The following is a 21,739-nucleotide window of genomic DNA, read 5'->3' on the forward strand; positions in this document are numbered from 1 at the left end:
TTACTGGTTGGTAGGTGATCAAATACTTATGTCATGCAATAAAATGCAAATTAATTATTTAAAAATCATACAATGTGATTTTCTGGATTTTTGTTTTACATTCTGTCTCTCACAGTTGAAGTGTACCTATGATAAAAATTACAGACCTCTACATGCTTTGTAAGTAGGAAAAACTGCAAAATCAGCAGTGTATCAAATACTTGTTCTCCCCACTGTATGTGCTGGGATTTCCTTAGCTGTTAAGCATTAGTTAGTACATAAGCTCACTGATAGCAACAGTATTAATATTTTGGTACAATGTTTAGTATGTGAATTGACCTAGTCATATTTTCTTTGTAAATATACATACAGTTATAACTTCAGTTTAGGCTTGTAAAGCTAAGGTTTTAATGCTATCCTAACCTGACTTTGACTATAAAAGGTTCATTCTTAACTTGATATTACTAGCTTGTTAAGTTTGCTTGGACTTTTGTACTGTGTTAAATGTGTTTAGAATATGGACTCACCTGCTCATGTCTTTAAGTATCATCACCCTGGCAGTATGTATGTATGTATGTATGCTAAAAATGGTTGTCATCAATAGCAACACAGTATTAAGTACAAGTAAACAAGTGAGTACAAGGTCATCATCATTTTACAACATCAGATTAAGTTGCAAGTTCCCTTTATCGTACTTGCAAAACAAGCATTAGATACAAAAATTATATACAAGGGTGAATAAATAATAAGCAATAGAAATAAAAGTATTTTACATGGTGGAGTGGTGAGGATGAATTAAGTAGTCGGATGGTACAACAGCGGATACTGCAAGTCTTTTACTGTCCTTTGGACTCTGCGCATGCATCTCACCAATATTAGTGATGCTCCGTAGACTGTAGATGGATACCAATGACCTTTTGAGCAGTTTTAAACACCTGCTGCAGAGCCCTCCTAGGCTAGCTAGCATCAGCTCCAGAATAAATGTCTTTGAAATGTATTTCCACCACCTCACTGTTTTTATCCCTCAACTAGTTCTCTAAATCAAATTCTAACTGTATAAAGACAGACAGATTGTTTCACAGTAAAGTATTTCAGTGTTATAAATGAAGTGATATTTATATTTCATGTATATTTTGTATGTTTTATGTATCACACTGCTGCTATTAAAAGAAAAACGCTTAATTAATTGATTATTCAGCTTCTTTATTTGAAATCTGCGTATTTTGATAATCCAACAAACATATGATCAAACAGGTACTAAGCAAACACTCATATGTCATTGGACATATTGGACATAATTTTATATAATTTTACATTTTAATTTTCAGTGGCCACCAGGGATCAGAAGGCCGATGGAAAATCTGTTTGGGTTTGACATAACAACCAACTCATCAACGGTGGGTAGACTGACAAGGAGAAAGTGATTTCACTATTCTCAAAGAGCTTTTTGGAAGTCAAAGTATGGAGAGAATGTTGAATGGTCGTGGTAATGATGTTGCCTGCTTCTGACAGATTTGTTTAGACGAAACTTGGTATCCAATTCAAACAAAATAGTAGCTGAGGGATACTGCAGATAAATAGATTTAAACCACAACATATTACTCCTGAGAGGAGGCTGGTACTTTTTTAGCTTTCTGTCTAGACACTGAGTAGCGCATGGGTTTTATCTTGTATGGGTCAATTGTTTTCCAAAATATCTACCAGTTCCAAAGAAGAGTATTGAGAGTAGAGAAGACTGGACTGAACATGTGGTATTTGTCCAAAGAGTGCCATTGATTTTTTAGTTATCCAACTGTCCTTTGATACAACATGCACTGTGCTGTTTATATGCAATAGGAGATTGTCTTGTTTATTTGTTGCAAATATAGACTAAAAGACTCTACATGACATCATAGAACCAATCTTTGGATTAAAATGTTCTTTTTTAAATTTAGGACAATGAAATAACAACAGTTATTCACACAGTCACAGTCTTTTGAACCTGAAGACTTTCTGGTGTGCAAGAAGTAAGAGTTAAACAAGCCTTAAAGTACATTTTGATTTAATTAATGTGTTTAACTTCCAAGAATCAGAGAAAAGGCTGGAGTAAAGGTCTAGAGCTTGTATAACACTGCTGCTATTTCTATGAAACGGGTACATTTCAGGTCCAAAGTCGACAACTTTACAGGAACAAGCAAACACACACTGTTGTGTCACTGTCATTAGGGTAAATATGTACTGTATACATTTATTAAAGAGCTTTTTACATGTCTTATGAACGAGCAATGAATTTCTATTTCAGGTACCAGAGAAAATCAGTGAAAATAATACGAGTATACAGGTAGGTACAGGTAACTTTTATAGAATAACCATATGATTGAGTTCTGAGGAGGCGGCAGAAATAATGTGTTAGCAGAGACTCACAGACAAAGTGTTAACATACAACAACGTGAACTTTATATTCATTTATCATTTTATTTTCAGGTTCCAGATGTCGTGGAGCCAATTGAAAATACTTTTGGGTTCGCACCTCCACTTGTTGACACCCACGTAAGAAAGTGAAAAGGATATAACTTTAACTGAGAACAATTCTGTAGTTTGTTTATTCTATAGCTTCGGTTATTCTCATTGTAATCTGCTAAGTAAAGATTAAAAATGTTCTTCACTCAATAACTGAAATGTCACTTTATTATTAATATTTTATTTAAGGTCTAGAAATGTATTTTATTTTCTAGAATTGATGACAATAAAATAAATATTTTTTAAATTATGATTTATAGAATTGATGAACATGCAAGTGAAGAGATCTACACCATGTATCATGCCATTTCCATCAAATTGGTTAATTTATTCACTATGTAACTGCTGTGTTTGACATTAGATGTCAATGTCTTTACAATACAACACTATTATGTCCTTGGGTTAAGGTTATTCCATGATTATTAAGTATTGAACTTTTGATTAATTTATAGTTTTACTTAATTATTTGTACAGTGGGATGGTATCCGGGAGCCAGTTGAAAATACTTTTGGGTTTGCACCACCACATGCTGATGGAGAGGACACCCAGGTAAGAAACTGTTCAGAACTCAAGGATTACAAAATACATAAACAGCACCCTTTGAATATTTCAGAATTTATCATTTGATGTTGCAAGTCAAACATACAATTTGCTTTTTAGCTTAAATGTTGTTGATCTTATCTTTTCCAGGGAAAAACAATGAAAGAGGACACACGGCAGAGGGCTCAACTCAACAGCTCATATTTTAAGTCCTGATGGAGAAGTACCACCATCAGGAAGAGGAACAACCAGGAGATTTGATCATTCTGCTACTGCTTCTTTTGACTAAAAATTTTATGAAAAACATTATGTGATATTTTCCTTTCATTTCTTAGTTTGGTTAATTTAACGTCAGTTAAACTTTATGGGTCTAACCGCACAAAAACTTCAATTTAAATAATTTGTCCCCATTTGAAAAAATTGACACCTACTATGACAAACGTAGATAGCACAACAACTAAAAAGAGAAGGCTGGAAATATATAATTTTTCTTACTTTCAACAAAACAAATTAATCATACTAACTGTCTATATATTTAAAGCCTGATATAACTTATTTATTAGAGCCATTGTTGTCCAAAAACTATTAAAACACATCATAGAGCCACATTGTTCCTTCATTACCATTACCTTCACACACACTGTAGTCAGGGCGCCTGCACATTTTTAACTTCCATACTTTTCACACCATGTTTAAGAATAAATGGTTGTATGTATGTCACATTCTGATTATGTATGCTATTATGTTGCCAATTACTTGCCAGAAGATTGTAGCTAGGTACTGTAGCTCATCATACATATCAATTTTGTAGCCGTTCAATCCAGACTCCCACACAGGAAGCTGGACGACTGCTCCACTGTCAGACATCTCTGCCCAAAGAGGAAGTGCTATCTATAATCACATTATCTACCCTTAAGATACTTAATAAATAATACTATATTATTGGTACCCCCCATATGTTTTAGTCTTTTATAAATAAGAACCAAACATTTGTTGAAAAAAGTTAAACCATTTCATTTTAACAGTCTGTGCAGCTATTAAAAGGTCCAGTGTGTAATATTTCTGAGGATCTATTGACAGAAATGCAATATAAGATCCATAACTATGTTTTCAGTGGTGTATAAAGACCTTACATAATAAACCATTATGTTTTTATTACCTTAGAATGAGCCATTTATATCTACATAACCACGGGTCCCCCCTTCCATGGACGTCGCCACATCGCATCGTCATGTTTCTACAGTAGCTGAAAATGGACAAACAGCGCTACAGAGCGCGTTTCGTCACTACGTTCTTCTTGTTCTACTTCTGGTAGAATTCAGGCAGTGCAGACACTCATCACTACGTTGAAAAGAAGAAAAAGTAGTAATAATTAGAGCCCGACCGATATGGGTTTTTGGGGGCCGATGCCGATATTTAAGTGAAAAAGAGCCGATTTATGAACTGATATTTAGATTTAGAGAATGATTTGGATAGTAGACCCCTTTACTGTATAAACTACACTTTGAACAGGCCGATATTGGTATGTATGTGGGCTATAAAACCATTATTATGTTAATAAAATAGATTACGCTCTCAAAAAGTGAACATGTAAACAATTGCACATCAATAAATATTTGTTGCTGGATGTGCAACTTTTTCAGCCGTCTGTAAACAGAGAAAGTGAGAGAGAATAAGCATGTGTATTTCACTTTACACATAATCTGCCACAATTCCAATGTAGCATATTCACATCTAGTTTATCCCTTTACCAGCACTCTCCTGACCAAAGCTACGAGAAACCATTTCTCATCATCTGTCTAAATCATGCCGTGTATGATACAGTGAGCTGCTGTTGAATGCATCTAATACAACATGACTCTCTACAACGAGGACTCATTTAACTAACGTTATAACTATAACCAGAGCCGTTACGGCTCTGACTACAGCATTTCACATCTACAACGTCACAAAAAGAGCCTGAGCTACAGGAAGTCGTGTTATTTTCTTGTTCAGTTCACGTTTACGTGTATGTCCACCCTGGTTTAATAATTTCAGACAGGCAGACTATAACTGCAGACAGGCTGCTCGCAGATATATTTAGAATACGTCAGAAACTATAGTTTAACGGCGCATTACCGTTAGCGCTTCTCCACTGATAAACACGGCATTAGCTCTGTGGCTAATTTAGCAACGTTAGCTGCTGTAACGTTACGTGATTTTAGAGAATATTTAAAAGTGATGAACTAGAGATAAATGTGGACCGTTCACTAAAACTGCCACACTGTTTCAGAATAAATCTACAGTTACGTCTGTCAACAGCTTCCAACACCCAGCTACCGTAACATTAACCTGCTGTGAGCTGCTAGGAAGCCGGGAGAGTGTTTTTATTATAATTATTTAAGTCATGTAATTAACGTGACAAAAGACCGACTCACCACTAAAACAGCCCTCTGTGTGTTTGCCGATTAAATGCAATTAGCTCATATCGGCCGGCCGATAAATCGGTTGGGCCCTAGTAATAATATACAGCAGGTGTCGGCGAAAAAGTTTTATATCAGAGTATTTTATCAACCATTAGATGGTGGATGAGAATATAACATAATATTGACTTTTGTTAATATGTTGGTTGGTTAGCTCAGTTGGGTCTCGCAATGGGAGGGTTCAGGATGATTTTTCTTTCTCTCTTCAACAAATGGATTCTGCAGCAAATGTTTCTCAGATCACTGCATGTGCCGCACTGTTTGTGTTTCAGTGTTTGATTCTCATCCATCAACCTACAGACGCTTTTTTTATTATATGTATATCCCAGTATCTCCAGGCAGACGACATTTAGGGGAATCACGTTCTCTGACGGCTCTTTCAGAGGTGTGTCAAGCGGACTCTTTTAATGTCGTAAAAGCTCAGTTCAACTCCAAATACACCATTACAGTAACCAAGTTTCTCGTGCTTTTATTTTGTAGGCAAAAACAGTGAACAGAAGTGATTATGTGAGTAACTGTTGCTGTCATGACATTTCAGCACCGCTATCAAAGTATTTATTTATTTATATTTTTTGCCGCTATCAAAGCACCATAATCTGGCAGCGGGTCAGATATTATGTTGGCGGGCAGTTTTGGCGAGGGTTAATAATCACAGAGAGAATGAATGTCTTTCCCTTGTCAATGTTTGTATAAACTTTATCTAATGTGTGGTTTATAATGGACTGTGGAGCAGAAACAGTGACAGAGTTTCACACTCTTGGCTTACATTTTCCATGTCATCTGTCAGTGGCAAAGACACAATAACATATGGTTTTACTGAATAATAAAGTAAATATAATTTCTCAATGAAATATACCTAAGGAAACCTAATTTCTTGACTGACTACTCTGCTGTCTCAGAAGAGACACCTTTTGTGCTCTGCAACCATAGCTCAGTGTATTTGTCTGATGACTACATCACTGCATAACTCTTAAATGTTCAGACAAGCTTAATATTTGGTTATTTGTGATGTTATGTATATATGCAATTCAAATATATTCCGGCATTTTCTCTCAAACAAACGGGACAGCGTGTAGCTAGTCCATCAATTTAATCAACTGGCCTAATAAATTTAAAACTGTTGAATGAAAATGTATTTTCTGTGAAAACACTGTGTACTAATACCCACAGACATCATTAACAAGGATCACTTTCTTTTTGTTAAGTTCTTCATTACAACAGAGCTGAAACTATTAGTGAACTATTTGATCAAATTAATCGCCACCTATTCTGATAATTGTTGTACTCCTTCTTTAATCAAAGATGCCAAATATTCCCTAAATTTAAGCTTTCAAATTTGTGGATTTTCTTTGCGATATGTGATGGTAAACTGAATATTTTGAGGTATTAGCTTGACGTTTGGACAAAACAAGGTATTTTGAGACCTCTCCTTGTGCTCTAGGAAATTACAATGATATCTTTTGACTATTTTTTAGCATTTTACAGACAAACCATTAATCAAGAATATAACCTGCAGATGAATCGATAATGGAAACAACTGTTAGTCGCAGCACTATATTACAAATAAACCCAAAGTATTCAAAATGTTTTTCTGCCATTATTTTCTTGACACTGTAACGTCCGTGTCCATCTGCATCTGATACCAGAAGAATGGATTCGGATTAGAAACAAGCGGATTAGAAACAAACATTTGGTTATAGATTAGAGTTGAATATTATTTTAAATGTACTCCCTTTAACTTTTGGTGGCCCAATGTGACCACAATACCACTTGAAAAACACCCAACAGCAGGCAGATTTTGTGTGATTAAGCAATTTCACATTTGCAAACAAATATACCAATTTGGACTTTGATATTAAACTAGAACTTAAGTACAAAATCTTTGCAACAGACTCCACCTACTGACATGGACACTATAAAGCAGGTGAATGAGCAGACCGGAGGATAATTTTGCTCAAGATGAGAGGAGTTACACTACTGTGTTTGGTGGGATTCATTCTGGCGGCCTCGGTAAGACAGTGTAGTAAGACTGATGGATTTTCCCAGATTCCTGAAAAACAACTTAAATAGACTTTAAATAACTAACACTGCTATTGCTCTGTATATTTTGTGTGCTTATTCTAGTACTGCACTTGTACTGCTATTCACTCTGCAATGACTTGTTTCCTAGAGCTGAAAGGTAGTCTGTAAAGTCTTTCAGATATTTAGTGTGCTGTACATTTAAAATTGTAGGATTTAAATTGTTTAACTAGCAGGTATGTCTTAGTATAAGATAGCATAGTATAAGATTTTGTTTCAGGAATCAGTGATAAGCTGGAGCATTAATCATATTTCTGCTGTCCCTATGAAACTGGGTTATTGATTTGCCACTTTGTTTACAATCGTGTGTCAAAAACAGAACAAACAAAAAGGCACAAGGATATTATGCAAACCAAATGTTCTTTCTTTGGTTTAGGGTTGTATATTTGTTTAATTGAAGTGCTATAATATTTCAATTTCAGTGGCCTGAAGGAGGCACCATGCCGCTTTCACCTCAGAACAAGCCACCACCGGTAGGTGAAAAAAGTCACAGCCGGAGAAAGTTATTTAAATTATTTTCAAGACAAGTCCGGTCCAAGATATCACTGTGGGGACTTCTGTATAGTGAGTGGAGGATGAATAGCAGTATTTACAGCGAGTGGTGGAAGTACTCAGATCTTTTGCTTTGCAGCAATACCACTGCAGAAATACTCTAAGTAAGAGTCATGCATTTACAATTTTACTCATCATAGAGAATGGTAACAGCACAGACTGGTTATAACTGGTGAGAAATAACAGGACATTGGCACCACTACAGCAAAACTTACAGGTTTAGACTTTTAAAAGTTTTGGGACCGTTTTTTTCTTACCATTAAAAAAGGCAAAGCACAAAGAATGTAAAGTGGTGTACTACACTTTAAAGTTGTTTTCTTGTTCAGCTTTCTCCTTTATATGTTTTTCTTGCAGGTTGTAAACTTAAACATGCTTGTTTTGCGATATTTCTTTGTCTCTTATCAAAATACTTCAATTAGCTTTATTGGCAGGACGTTTTAGTTCAAACATGTTGCCAAACAAAACTTTTTAATCTCTTACTGTTGTGAATCGCTGCCTGAAACACTTTTTTAATTTTGTAAAACCTTTATTTTATGTGTGATTTTATTTTATTTTTTAAGTTACCTGCATTAGAACAGGTCTATATCAAAACCCACTATACCTACAGCTCTCAGCTGTCAGCTGTCCCAGAGAGACTAAAGTTTCTTTAAAAAACAGTTTTAGATTTGTTATAACTTTATTCTATTTGTGAAAATGAAAAAAAGAGCGATTTATATGTAGTTTTTGCACCACCTTGAACCAGGTCCAGATCTAAAACCACTATTCATAATACAGCTGTCAAATCTGGACAAGATTGTCCCAGAGAGGCTAAAGACTCTTTAAAACACAGTTTAAGATTTGTGAAAAATGAATTCTATTTGTGAAAATGAAAAAAATGGTCCAGATCAAAAACCACCATACCCAACGTTACAGATGTCAAATCTGGACTACACTGTCCCAGAGAGACTAAAGACTCTTTAAAACACAGTTTCAGATTTGTGAAAATGTCTTCTATTTGTGAAAACGATTTTTTTTTTTTTTAAATCACTTAAGATCACTTTAAATCACTTTCCTCCCCCAGAAAATGTGGAGCATTAAACACTTAATTTCCTGCATTCTGGAGAAAGTTTCTGCGTGGCGGGAAATTTCTTTATTTATAGGCTTTAAAGGGAAACACAAAATTCAGGTGGTGGAATATAATACAATATAATGCAATAATCAGAAGCTTTTTGTGCAAATAAACCTTTCTCTAGGTTGGTTATCAGAACATTTTTAACAAATGCTTTCAAGAAGTGATGGGGGCAGCTATTTAAGAAAGTGGTGGGTACATGTACCCAGTGTAAATGACATCTATGCAAAAATGTTCTGAAAAATAGCTTGCAGCAAGAAATGAAAATGAACATGCAAGGCAATTTAAATGTAGAAGAAAGAAATGTGAAATGTCTAAACAAAAAAAGTAACTTAAAGTAACTAAAAAAAACAAGCTGATGATTACTGCATTATATTCTGTAAGATTTTTATATTTCTGAATTGTCACCTGCCAGCTGAATTTCTCTATATAAATAAAGACATTTCCATCATGAATTGAAGCAGAAAATATCTCCAGAATGCAGGAAATTAAGTGTTTAATGCTCATATATTTCATATTTCTTCAAAATAGTGTTAAAAATCTTCTCATCTTGTTTTTGACCATTGTCAAGTCTCGTGATACACTGAGTTTGCGTTTACAGCAAACAGTACCAGGTTAAATTAAGGAAAAGAAGATATTAAAGTGGGACCTTATCTGAAAATAGGAAGCCATCTCACTAAAAAATAATTAAAGCTCAAAGGACTTTTTGGGGGGCAAAATAAAGTCCCCACTACTTAATTTAGACCTTGGTCTCTGCAGTGGAAATGTAGATTCCTAGTTCCAAAGTTCCTGCTGTGGAAACACAGCTTCCGATAAGGGCTAAAAAGGGCATTTTCTTGCCATGAAAATAAAAAATATGGATAGATAAAGTTGGGTGGATGACATCTTAAATTCCAATTATATAAACAGCCTAAAATATCTTGTAGGCAAACTCAGGAGATGTCTTATAGGATGACCATATATGTTGAAAGAATTTCTTTTTTTTTTCTTCAACATACTTGTCTCATAGTGTTACTGTAAATTTCTGAAATAATTTCTTCTTTTCCTTTAGCCCAATGTGTGGCACCCTCTTGGAAATGACGTTGGTTTTCCAGCTTTGTCAAGTGAGAGAGATGGGGTCCAGGTATGAAAATATTCAGCTCTCCATTTGTGTTTATATGATGTTGCAAGTAACAGCTTTTAATCTGAAAAACGTCCTTGGAAACTGCTTGTTTTAAAAAGAGAGCAAGAGAGTCTGTGGCAGTTCTTACAAATATTTTATTGTAAGATGTATAACTTCAAATGTTGGTCATCCTGTCTTTTCAGGTGAAGAAAACATGAAAAAAGACAAGACAGCAGACTGGCTCAACAGATGCAGACATGTTTGAAATTTTAACAGAGACAGAAATGACCATTTAATTATTCTGCTAGTGTCATTGCCTCCTTCAAATAAACATTAAGTCTGTTGTGTGAGAAAAGTCTCCCTTTTTTCTTGTTAATATGCTTGGTCAAAGGTACCTGTTTTCCAAAAACAGATTTCACTTTTGATAACTGAGCCACGATTTATCAAAATCACCACCTAACGATGATAAAATGAGACCCCAAGGGAATGATTCTGGGAGGGAAAGCGGGTTAACACAAGTCATAAGTTTACAAGAGGACAACACCACCTTTCCTCCGATTTTAAACGCTTAAAGATTCAGACAAGACTTCATTCACAAGGATCACTTTATTTTTTGTGTTAGGCTCTTCTCTTTTCATCACAAATATTAATCTACATCCACTCAAAGTGTCGCAGCAGGGATCATTGCTCCCCGACATCTTTGATGGAAAGGACAGAAACATAGAACAGAAATCCAGTTCATCTTCTCCGTTCTAAACATAACTATGCTTGCGATGTAGTAAAAACCCTTTTGATTTTAACTGGGCGTACCACTGTTTTGTAAGTGGAAAGTACTCTGTTGGTTTTATCGTTACAGACGAGTAGTCGCTGTAACTCTCTGGAAGTTAAGTTATGCACAAGCTACCTCTTCTACACAACGGCAATGAGGGCTGACACAGCACGTTTACTTATGAGGAAAATGGCCTTGATTTAAAAAAAAAAACAAAACGAGAAAAGTCTTAAAACTGGGGTTGAAATGTACCACTTTACAACACACTATAAAAGTTGTAAACTCAATATGGCCAAACAACCTCAACAACTATGCTTTTAAAGTGGTTTGCCGTCACTTTTCTTGACATCTGCGACCATCTGGTGTCAAACCACAGTAAAGCATTTGTTACCAAAATAATGGTTTCGGATTAGATACAAACCTTTAATTTCGCATTTGCTGATGTCTAAAATAAAAAAAGACCAAAATAAAGTAAGAGCAGCAAAATCAAACAGTGGATATGAAAGACAGTTAGTAGCTGTAATCATCAGGCAAACTACAAAAGCACTACATTCTTGAACAAAGGATTTGTTTGTTTGTTTGTATACGTTGTTTAGGGGTTTTTTTGTCACAAAGTGGTGAGATCCAGAGGCAGGCAGCAGCCCGTGTGACAACAAGCAAAGTTCTCTTCAGATGACAAAGCCGTTTCTATCAGTAAGGCCACTTTATATAGAAATTCTAAATGGAGGACCACAACCTATCGCTTCTTGTCCATAGATCTTTGCAGAGTGTCATCGACGTGAAGGAAAAAACACAAAGCTTCAAGTTTCTAAATGAAAAGAGCCCGATGGCCAGCTTGTACATGGGGAAGGGTTGTTGTTTGCCCCATTCACCATCACAGCAAGCGAGAGAGGGAAAAAAAAAAAAAAAAAAAAAAAAAGCAGCTCAGTCCACTTTGTCACCACCAGCTATACCGCTGAGGTAGGATCCCCACTCCCGAAGCCCCAACCGCAACACAAAACACACACCCCAAAATACCATGTGCGATTGGGTTATAATGATCTTGCAAAAAAATAGACATTTTCACAGAAGTTTGTAAAATCATCTTGCCTAAAGCTGTCTTCGATCCTCTGTGGCTTTATCGTAGCAAGTTGAAGTCCAGAGAAAAGTTGCGCCACACAACTGCTGCTCTGAGTACAATCCACAAAGGACTACTTTGTCTTTTGTTGCTGCTGCGTTGTTGTACGTTTGGGTGTATTAAGCTAATTCCTTTCCAATTATTCCCTCTTTCAACAGCCCCTTCAGATGCAGTCCTTCAGTTTTGCCAACAAAATGGATGTGAAGTGTGTTATTGATTTATTCAAGGAGAGTGTCACTTTATGTGCTGCTGTGTGTATGTATATAAGGCTCTGTGTGTGAGTAACCAGTGTGGTGATGGTGGCACCGTGAGCTCTGTCAGGACTGCAGTCAACACAGCTGGAGTTCAGCTTCCTTCAAGGGGCTGGGCAGGACCGTGCTGAAGGGGCCTGGGGACGGAGGGGGGGCGGCTCTACTTATCCCCAAGGATGGCGTACTGGTTGTCAAGCTGTAACTGCTGCATAGAAGCGCCGCTAGTCTCCTCTCTACCACGGTTCCTGTGTTTGACGACCTCAAAGGTCTTCTCCATTTCTCTATCCCTGAAACACAGACATGTGTCACTTCAGTCAAACTGCAACACGACATCAGCCTCCCAAACGTACCATGTGAAAGCATTCTCAACCAGCTCTACTTACTTGCGTGTCTCCACGTGCTTGGCAGTGGCCAGAAGAGAGGGGAACTGTGCGTCGCTATAGATCTCAGGAGGCCCTTGGTTGTGCACTCGTTTGGTGGTGGTCAGCCGAGCCCCTGGAGGGCGATATACACCAGCAGGCTTCGACTCAGGCACCTCTACTTCCTCTGTAATTACAAAAATGACACCTGTTAAGACATTTTTATCTTATCAAAACACACTACTAAGTTGTAAACCTTAAATTATTAAGGTTTACAACTGCTTAAGGCTGTGTACATGATTGATTTATGATTTTTAATATGTGTATGACTTGGAACCTTCTGGAAAAAGTAGCTCAGTCACAGTCTCCGATGACCCTACAGTATAAGCGTTGAAGTTGGTTTACCCACCCACGGGTGCAGCAGCAGGAGCCGGAGCAGCGCCAGACTTGTTCCAGGGACCAGACACTTTGTCTCCGCTGACCAGAATGATCTCTCCATCCTCACCAACCTCCTCCTTCTCGTACTCCTCTTCCTCCTTCTCGTCACTGCAAAAACAGCCAGAAGACAGTTGATATTTTCCCCCCCTTCTTCTTAAAACTAGGTGATTTATGTATTCACTTAAAAGCACATATTACTATATTTTGTAGCAAAATCTATAAAACAAACTATTATATGAACTAAAGACAGCGAAAATAAAAACGTTTTTGCATATTTTATTCCTAAAAGTAATCAAGCAGTTTATTTTCCACATTCCAAGTACTGTGAGTGTAAAACAAACCAGATAGAAAAGGTAGCATTTTCATATCTTGATAATTGGACTTAATTGCTATTTTATCACAACTGAAAGGCTAAAATAAAAATCTGATCTGGAGCCAGGCTAACTGTATCATTGCAGCTACTGACAACTTAAATGTTGGCGGATGGGGGACCAGTTCTAGGGTTCATGGTTCTCACAGGCCCCCGACTTTACGACACCAAGTTAGAGATGCAAACGACAGCTCCTCATGTGGACAAGGACTCGTGAAAACCAAATATTATTATTACACTTATTTCACTCTCACCTCATTTGTAAAGCTTGCAGCCGAAGCCCAGTGTAATCCACTTCTTTCTGCTCAAACTCTTTCCATTCCTCGTCCTCCTGGGCAGAAGGAAGCATTAACTTAACTCAAAATTACACTACAGTGAAATTACATTCGTAAGAGAATTCAACTTTCAGTGTTACCAAAAACCTAAGCTATTTATTTATTTGGCAATGCTTGATTTAGTGAGGAAAACCATCTGCACACATGCCAGATCTCAGAGAATGGGTTACACCCGCCATAACAGTTTGGCTCATCGTTACACACCAGTGTGTTAAATTATTTAACCTTGTAAAACATAACTTAGCTTCATCACATAGCCATACCTTCATGTAATTTGAAGCTTAAAAAAAAAAAAAAAAAAATAAGGTAGTCGACGCTTTAAAACTCGTGACAAATGGCGGCCCGGCCTAGTTGGACAGCCACGATTGAAAGAAGGGAATGACAGCTTCTCCATGCAAATGCAAGGCCACTGTCACAGTACATTAGCTCACAAGTGGGCCTCACACGTTAACATCCAGCTACTAACGGAAGCTAGAGTTGAAAGCAGAAATAAACGCGTGTCATGGTAAATTGTGTATCCCGTCAGAATGTGTGCCAGGGGAAACCATATGCTATGTTAGCTAGCAACCGGCGTTTTCTCCCAATATATAAATCCACGTTTTCCCTCATCCTCTGCATAATAAACCGGTGAAACGTTAGAGAGCTGTCAGAAAAGAGGGCTACATTTAAGGAGGAAGAAGATTGTGACGGGAGGTACAACATCTGATACGACACCGGCATCTGGAAAAGACGCTGAGGCTTTAAAAAAAAAAGTTACCAAAGAGCTGCGTCGGTTACCTTTTCAATCTGTGCGTCCGGATTCTCGTTTTTCGCCGATTTTTCCTTCTCCCTCTTGGTCTTTTTTACCACACTGGACGTGGGCCCCGCGGCGGACTCCTTGCCCTTCCCTTTCTCTTTCTTCTTCTTTTTATCCCGCTTGGCAAAGAAATCGTCCAGGCTCTTCTCTGGTGGTGCATCCGCCATTTTCAAAGAGCAACGTTAACTGTTAGTTAGCTAAACTGAGCAATGACAATATGGAAATGTGCTCTCAGAGGAATGAGAACAGCTGTTGTAACGATCAGAAAAGATGGCGTTACTTCTTACACTGACGGTTTAACTTCTGTTACAGCCTGATTTAAAAAAAAATGTCCTCTCTGGATCCCTGTCTGAAACGTTGGCTACCCTGTCAACCATGCCGTGCACAGGCTATTTGACAAATCTGTACCGTAACCCGGAAACACTACGACCCTGAACCGGAAATATTACGAACCTCAAACTCACAATATTTCATTTTACATTTATTGTATTTCAATTTTGAAAAAGACCTCGAAGATTAAGTGCATAACCTCTTAAATTTAACTTTAATGCTTAATAAAAAAAATAAAATCATTACTTTTTTGTTCAAAAGTACCATGTAACGGCTGGTTATACTACTGCTACTACTACTACTACTACTAATATTTTATTTATAGAGCCCTTATAAAAACCATGTTACAAAAACAATAAAATACATCAAACAAATAACAATATACACAGTAAAAGCAGTTAAAAGAAAAATAGATAAATAAATAAAATAAAAAGGGCTCTCCTGTAAAAGTACGTTTTACGGAAGGAGTTCACCTACTCGGTTGCCCTATATGCCAGCAGTTGCTGGAATTCAGTCTAGTTAATGAAAGTAAATGATAGTACAACAGAAATTCAATTGGCCAAGTTATAAGCTCATTTCCTCAAGGAAAAGCTGTAGATTAAATAAATAAAATTATATTTTACATCAATTTTATAATAAGTCAAAACATAGACTAAATCTAAATTCTCACCCTACTTACTATACTATCTTATTACTGATTTATTATCCCCTAACTTTGACTTCAGACTTTACAATCTCATAATCTTTCATTATCAATCATTGTTTAGTATCTTATCATGTTGCTACTTATCTTTTCCTTTTCTTTTTCTCTAATTATTGGGTTCCATATCAACACACATGTTCTGCACGGAACACACGGAAATGTCATAATCTATTGCTATATACATGTTTCGTATTTTTTTTAATATTGTGTTAGATATTTTAATTTGTGTAAGTTTGAATGGAAGTGAAGGAGGCTGACATGCACCACAATACTCAACCATCTTCTTACCTTCTGTTGAAACTTGTGAGACACCAGGGCATGACTTTTATAGCTCATCGTTTTGACTTGCTATATAATAATTTTTTGTTTGTCATCATATATTTTTATAATTTCTTTCTTAACAGTTAATCATTTTTGTCCTGGCAGAATTGGGCTTCCATACGAACCTGCATGTTTTGAACCTTTGTTGTATTTAATAGTATATTTTTTATTTTGCCTTTAAAATTTAAAATTTGGATCTCGATGGATTTCATTTTCAAATATACCTGATGTCTCAAGGTAAAATCAATGTTTGTTTTTGTTTTTATTTTAATTTCCAAGACCAAATTTTTTGCATGACCATTCAGTAACAGAACAAGAATACACCTGAGTGGAGCGGATGCAGTCATGCAATTGCACTTACACATCTTTTTATTTTGACTAAAGATACCTTCTTTTAGTTGCAATAAAAAAAGCATAAAACTCATGTATTAAATGTGTAATGTATAATTTATAATTTCACTAATTAACACTCAAAAATGTAACTGTCATGTTTTGCCACATTTGAACAGGCCTACAAATTTGTTAATAACACATAAAATTAAGCCTCTCCTCAGCAGTAAAGCAGGCTAGTAAACAGATTATTGAACTGACGTCATATTCCCAGAGCTGGAGGTCACTTGACCAGATGCAGCACTGATGCACAAAGAGAAAATTCCAGCTCACCACATGAATGGATGTGCTGTGGTTGGCGAGTCTGTTTATGTAGACTGCTTTGTTAAACCACCAAAATCAGTATACCATTAAGATATTATTTCCAGTATTATATTTAAATCACACACACACACACACACACACAGCATTGTTAGTTTATTACTTTCTTTGGACTTACATGTCCAAAATCCATCTGCCATGGCAATATAAGGAAATGTCTGTTGATTAAATGTTGTTTTCAAGAGAATAAATCAGACAAAGAGATCAGTAAGTGTTTTTTTTTCTGTTTTATTGCTCAGCAGTAAAAAGTACAGTATATACTACAGTACAAAAAATACATAATGTTCACACTGTTCCACCGTGCCACTGAACGTTTTGTAAAATATCCACTTTTGAGCGTGCAAAACAAGAAGCCCAGCTGTGAGCATCCAATGCATGAAATATCAATATGTTTAACCGTGTTATTCAGCATTGCCTTTTAAATCAGTGATTTCTCACAATGCAGAAAATCTTTTGCGACGATAGAGGCAGGCAGCATTGATTATTGAATAAAACTGCAGCAATGCAAAGTAAAACAGGTAACAGAAGGACCACAGGTTCAATAATTAAACAAAATATTCAAACGTACTTTTTAAAATTAAACTGCCTCTGTATGTGCTTACAGTTAATATTCAGCATACATTATTTATCTCAGGGTTTTTATTGGAGATTTTTGACAGTATTATGTGGTCCAGCAACTAATTCACAATCATTCAACACTTCAACAAACAGTTTGCATTGATTGACAAAAACATTATTTATGGAGGGAGACATTTACAGGAGCAAGGTTGGTCTAATTGTTTCCTACAGCACTGAGAAACTGTTTCTCAAACTGGGATATCACCAGTAGCCACTCCACGATACAGACAGACACACAGAGGTACACACAGAAACAGATACACACACACACACACACACACACACACACACACACAGATAAAACTGAGCAAAGTCTTGACTCAAAGTAACAGTGATATTTGATTAAGGGGGCAGCACATTTGAACTCATTCGTCCACACTTTACTGCACATTCACACAGTATGCTTACATGCACACACAGGGCATTCACACATACATACTGATATATAAAGGGGCAACATAAGGAATTAAGACATCTATGTGGTCCCTCTAAAGAGAAGCTGGTGACACATGAGGGGAAAGCTATTTTAAATCAGTCAAAACTGCAGGATGTTGACCCCAAATCACCTGAATATTCTGCTCAAATTAACCATTAAAATTTGGGCCCGTATTTATCAAACTCCAAAAGTTCAATTGTGGACTCAGGTGAAAGTTAAAATCCTTTAGTTTTACTCACAAACTTGAGAAAAGAAGCTATTTATCTAATTTCTCATGACTTCACAATGCTCTTAAATGCAAGAGAACTCCAGAGGTATCAGGGGTAAAAACGGGTAAAAAAGATAGATTTTATTTGCGATCACTTTCTGGGTACCTTCACTGTCCTGCTCCAGTTTTCAATTAAGTTGATATACCAAACTTGTTAGCAAACATGGAGCAACAAGATCATTAATTTAGAGCCGTGTTTCTGGACCCCTGATGAAGTCCATTACACTCTTTTTACCTCTGGTCTTGGACACTGCCAACTCCTGAGGGAAATGTTTGGCTTTTTAGCTGCTAAATGCTTGACTATGTTCACCAGCTCGTCTCTAACTGTATGTCTCTGCTGTTTGCTGCTGAGCTGGTAGTGTTCAATGGCATGCTGCAACCGAGTGCACGGCTATGAGAGTGATGAGAGTGAACAATAAAGTTGTGGGCAGAACTGCTCAACAATGATCTGAAACTTATTATAACGCTCTGTAAAGCCGAGGGAGCTGCAGATTGGGGGGTAATTCCCTTCAGGTTCATCACGACGAGTGACCCCTTTCACATTGTCATTTGATATATTGTTATTATAAAAATATTCATTATAGGCGCTCTAAGTGTTTAATTTGTGATTCTGTCCTCCTCTGTGTTGCTGTATTATTGTGTTTTAGTTTTCTTGGGTTTGTCACAAGTTAAGCATTTTTTTTTAGGTATCTACAAAAGAACTCTATAAGTAAAATGTATTAAAATTAATAATCATGTACTATAACATATTTTTTATAGTAAAATTTTAATGTAAAATTTCAGGATTTCACACAAAGAACATTTAGTAAAAATATAATATCACTGAGTTAAAATAAAAGTGGGGGGAAAATGAACAACGGAGCAGATGTACAGTAAAGCAAATCTGTGTCTCTGATTGGCTATTCCTGCTCAGAGCATTCATGTGATTAATCATGTGATCACTTTAGAGCTGCTATTAAAAGTTGCTCTTACTCTTTGCTGTAAGTAGAAGTAAGTCGTAAGTAAATATGTGTTATTCTTCACTTTTATTAAATAACTTTTGTACTTCTAAGTTTTGCTTCATTTCTCAGTTTGATAAATATGGGCCCTGACCACCCCACCCCCCCAAGTACATAGGTGCTCTATTCAAGTTCAACAGGCTATAAGTATTTTGGGATTGACTTTAAAAGAAAAATAAAATGACAACGAACAGCTTTAAATGTTTTCATAGCACGTTTCTCTCGCTAAAGCAGATTTCATGTGGCAACCTCCACAGTGCACTCACCATCAAGCCACTGTAATGAAAACAAAACCACACATATTCTGTATTTTATAAAGACAATAAAAACCTTTTATCACAATTAAGCTTTTTGTAGAAAATGTACATCAGAAAAATATGCGGGTGCATTCTCATAGTAAATAGTGTCTGTTTAACGTCACTCTTCTTTCTGGTTGCTCTTTGTGTTTTTTTCATATACAGTATAAATTCAAAGTCTCTGAATATTTACCACATATATAAAATAGACAACAACAGCAGGGGGAGTAGGAGAGGAGAACCCAACAGTGTTTTTTCTGTCTCTAGATGGCAGAGGCTTTGTCTCTGTTGATGAAAAGGGTCTCCTGGCAGAAAGGGTTAACCAGGACCACGCTGCTGCCGCTGTAGTCTCCATTAGGGGGTAGACAGGTGTCATGCTCCTGCAAATGCGCACACACACACACACACACACACACACACACACACAAACATAAAGAAATTCAGCACAGGTGCCTAACTGTTAAAACAATAGCTGTGATTCATGATTAATGCCTTGGGGCTCACCATTAGGGAACACACTGCAGACTACTATATCTAAGTCCCTCTACAGGCAATGAGCAGAATTAGACAGGGCTAGTGTGGAAGTGAACAGAATAAAATATGGGTTTGGTGAATCCCTGGGGCTTTTAAGGAGATGGCGAACAAAGATGACAAAGCTACATGAACAGAGATACAAAAGGGAGGCAGAGGGGAAAGCTTCTAAGCGAAGAGACAAAAGGGAGGAATGACTCAGAAGAAACAAGGCAACAGAGGGACTAAATGTAGGGGGAGTGATGTAGAAATGATTGTTGATGGTGAGTCAGCAGTAACAAGGCAGTGCTAGAGGGGGAGGGTGTGAAAAAAAAGATTTGTTTTACAGCAGGAATCAGGCCGTTTTATCAGCACAATCCAATCAAATCAAACTAACGCTGTCATTTAGGTTTCTGATCATTTCTCCCACAGCACTGTCATTTACCTATAGCACCGGGGAAGCTATGAGGCTGCTGCTCTACAGAGGCAGGTAAAGCAGGGTGAAAACAACACCTGGGTGTCACCAGGGGCATCCCACACATGATCCAACCCCAGCTTCCCTCTCCTGATGCCCCCACCGGCAGCAGAGGAATGCAAATTGAGTAACAGAATTTAAAAAAAGGACAAAGGCAGTGAAATGGTCACTGGAGAGAAGGTGACAAAAAGCATACAAACAGAACAAAGCAATATAAATTTAAAATGATATGGAAAAGAAGAGGAGGTAGATCACAGATTAGATAGGGTAAACCTTCTTAATAAAGACTTATCTTATCCAGTAATACTAACTTGGAAAAATTACACCATTGTTATATACTGCCATTTCCACCAGATGGCGCTGTAACGTGCTAAAATTGTACAAACTGGTAGAATTATACAGGGGATAGGGGAATAATTAATCTAATCTATAACCATCAGCACGTTTGGGGTCACAAGTCAAAATATCCACCGGAGAAAACCACCTCCTTAAGAAATGTTTGACAAGCCACCAACCACACTCTGTACAATTTAGGTATTAAGAAAAGAAATCACAGAATTTCATTATTTATATAATATTTATTCATGTAACTGCTCAATTATATATTTTGTGTATTTTATGTTCTGCCTTACATGGTCTATATGTTATTTTAAAGCCTTGTCTACACTGCCTGTTTTGTACTTCTGGTGGAAAATACTAAATCCCTAACTCAGTGAAATTTTAATTTGTAGTCTTAAAAATCTGCCTTCAAAAAATTCAACTGTGTACTATGTGTGTGTAAACACCTCTTCATGTCTTCATGACTTCAAATTCCCAGAATTATTACAACCCGAGTGTCCTAATTGGTAGCTACAGCACTTTTCACATAAAGCTCTTTTATCAGCTTGTCACAAGACGTTTAGTTGGCGTAAGGTTTGGAAATTGTACTTTCTATATTTTAGAATTCAAGCATTTTAAAAGCCAAAAGAACTCATTCATAAAAGTATACTGGTGCACGGGTATACTGATAGGACAATACCTTGAAATCCATTTACTAGATGTGAATTTACTAACCAGTAATCTTAATAGATTCCCTGGAGGGAAACTCTCTTAGCTTGTTCCCAACAGCGTCACTGTAAATCGTAGTAATACGGTGTCATGCTCAAGTGCACTTCAGCAGGCCTCGAGGCTTGCTGACAGGAGAAATTGGACATGGATCCTCTTTGTTGTTTTCATACTCATTAAAACCATTCTGCTGACTGATAGCGAAACATCAAGTAAATGTCCCTCCACTTCTGTGTGCAGTGCTGTACACTAATAGAGTCAGTGTGTCAGTAG

General features: G+C 36.8%; 2 protein-coding genes and 1 long non-coding RNA gene across 8 annotated transcripts in view; 1 reads left to right on the forward strand and 2 right to left on the reverse strand.

Moving 5' to 3' along the window:
• The first annotated feature begins 7,427 nt into the window (after positions 1 to 7,427).
• On the forward strand, positions 7,428 to 10,671 carry LOC123975966. Its single transcript, XR_006826203.1, has 4 exons — positions 7,428 to 7,490; positions 7,982 to 8,032; positions 10,271 to 10,342; positions 10,525 to 10,671. It is a non-coding gene; the product is annotated as an uncharacterized LOC123975966 (long non-coding RNA).
• A 241-nt stretch (positions 10,672 to 10,912) lies between these two features.
• On the reverse strand, positions 10,913 to 15,160 carry cdv3 (carnitine deficiency-associated gene expressed in ventricle 3). Of its 2 annotated transcripts, none has more exons than XM_046057693.1 (5): positions 14,738 to 15,160; positions 13,880 to 13,953; positions 13,227 to 13,363; positions 12,842 to 13,004; positions 10,913 to 12,745 (listed from the first exon to the last, which is right to left on the reverse strand). In XM_046057693.1, exons 1-5 carry the CDS (start codon positions 14,921 to 14,923, stop codon positions 12,619 to 12,621), a joined length of 687 nt encoding a protein of 228 aa, XP_045913649.1. In that variant the 5' UTR covers positions 14,924 to 15,160; the 3' UTR covers positions 10,913 to 12,618. The 2 variants fall into 2 exon arrangements, with proteins under 2 accessions (XP_045913649.1, XP_045913578.1); XM_046057622.1 differs by having other exon boundaries at positions 13,880 to 13,956.
• Positions 15,161 to 17,033: 1,873 nt separating this feature from the next.
• The window catches only part of tmem108 (transmembrane protein 108), a 50,317-nt gene continuing 45,611 nt past the window's right edge, over positions 17,034 to 21,739 (reverse strand). For all 5 annotated transcript variants that reach the window (XM_046057842.1, XM_046057902.1, XM_046058054.1 and 2 more), the window contains one exon: positions 17,034 to 19,817. In XM_046057842.1, the coding sequence (XP_045913798.1) occupies positions 19,701 to 19,817 (117 nt within the window). In that variant the 3' untranslated portion in view covers positions 17,034 to 19,700. The remainder of the gene's footprint in view (positions 19,818 to 21,739) is intronic.

This window comes from Micropterus dolomieu, linkage group LG01 (assembly GCF_021292245.1).
Source record: "Micropterus dolomieu isolate WLL.071019.BEF.003 ecotype Adirondacks linkage group LG01, ASM2129224v1, whole genome shotgun sequence".
In the NCBI taxonomy this organism is placed as follows: domain Eukaryota; kingdom Metazoa; phylum Chordata; class Actinopteri; order Centrarchiformes; family Centrarchidae; genus Micropterus; species Micropterus dolomieu.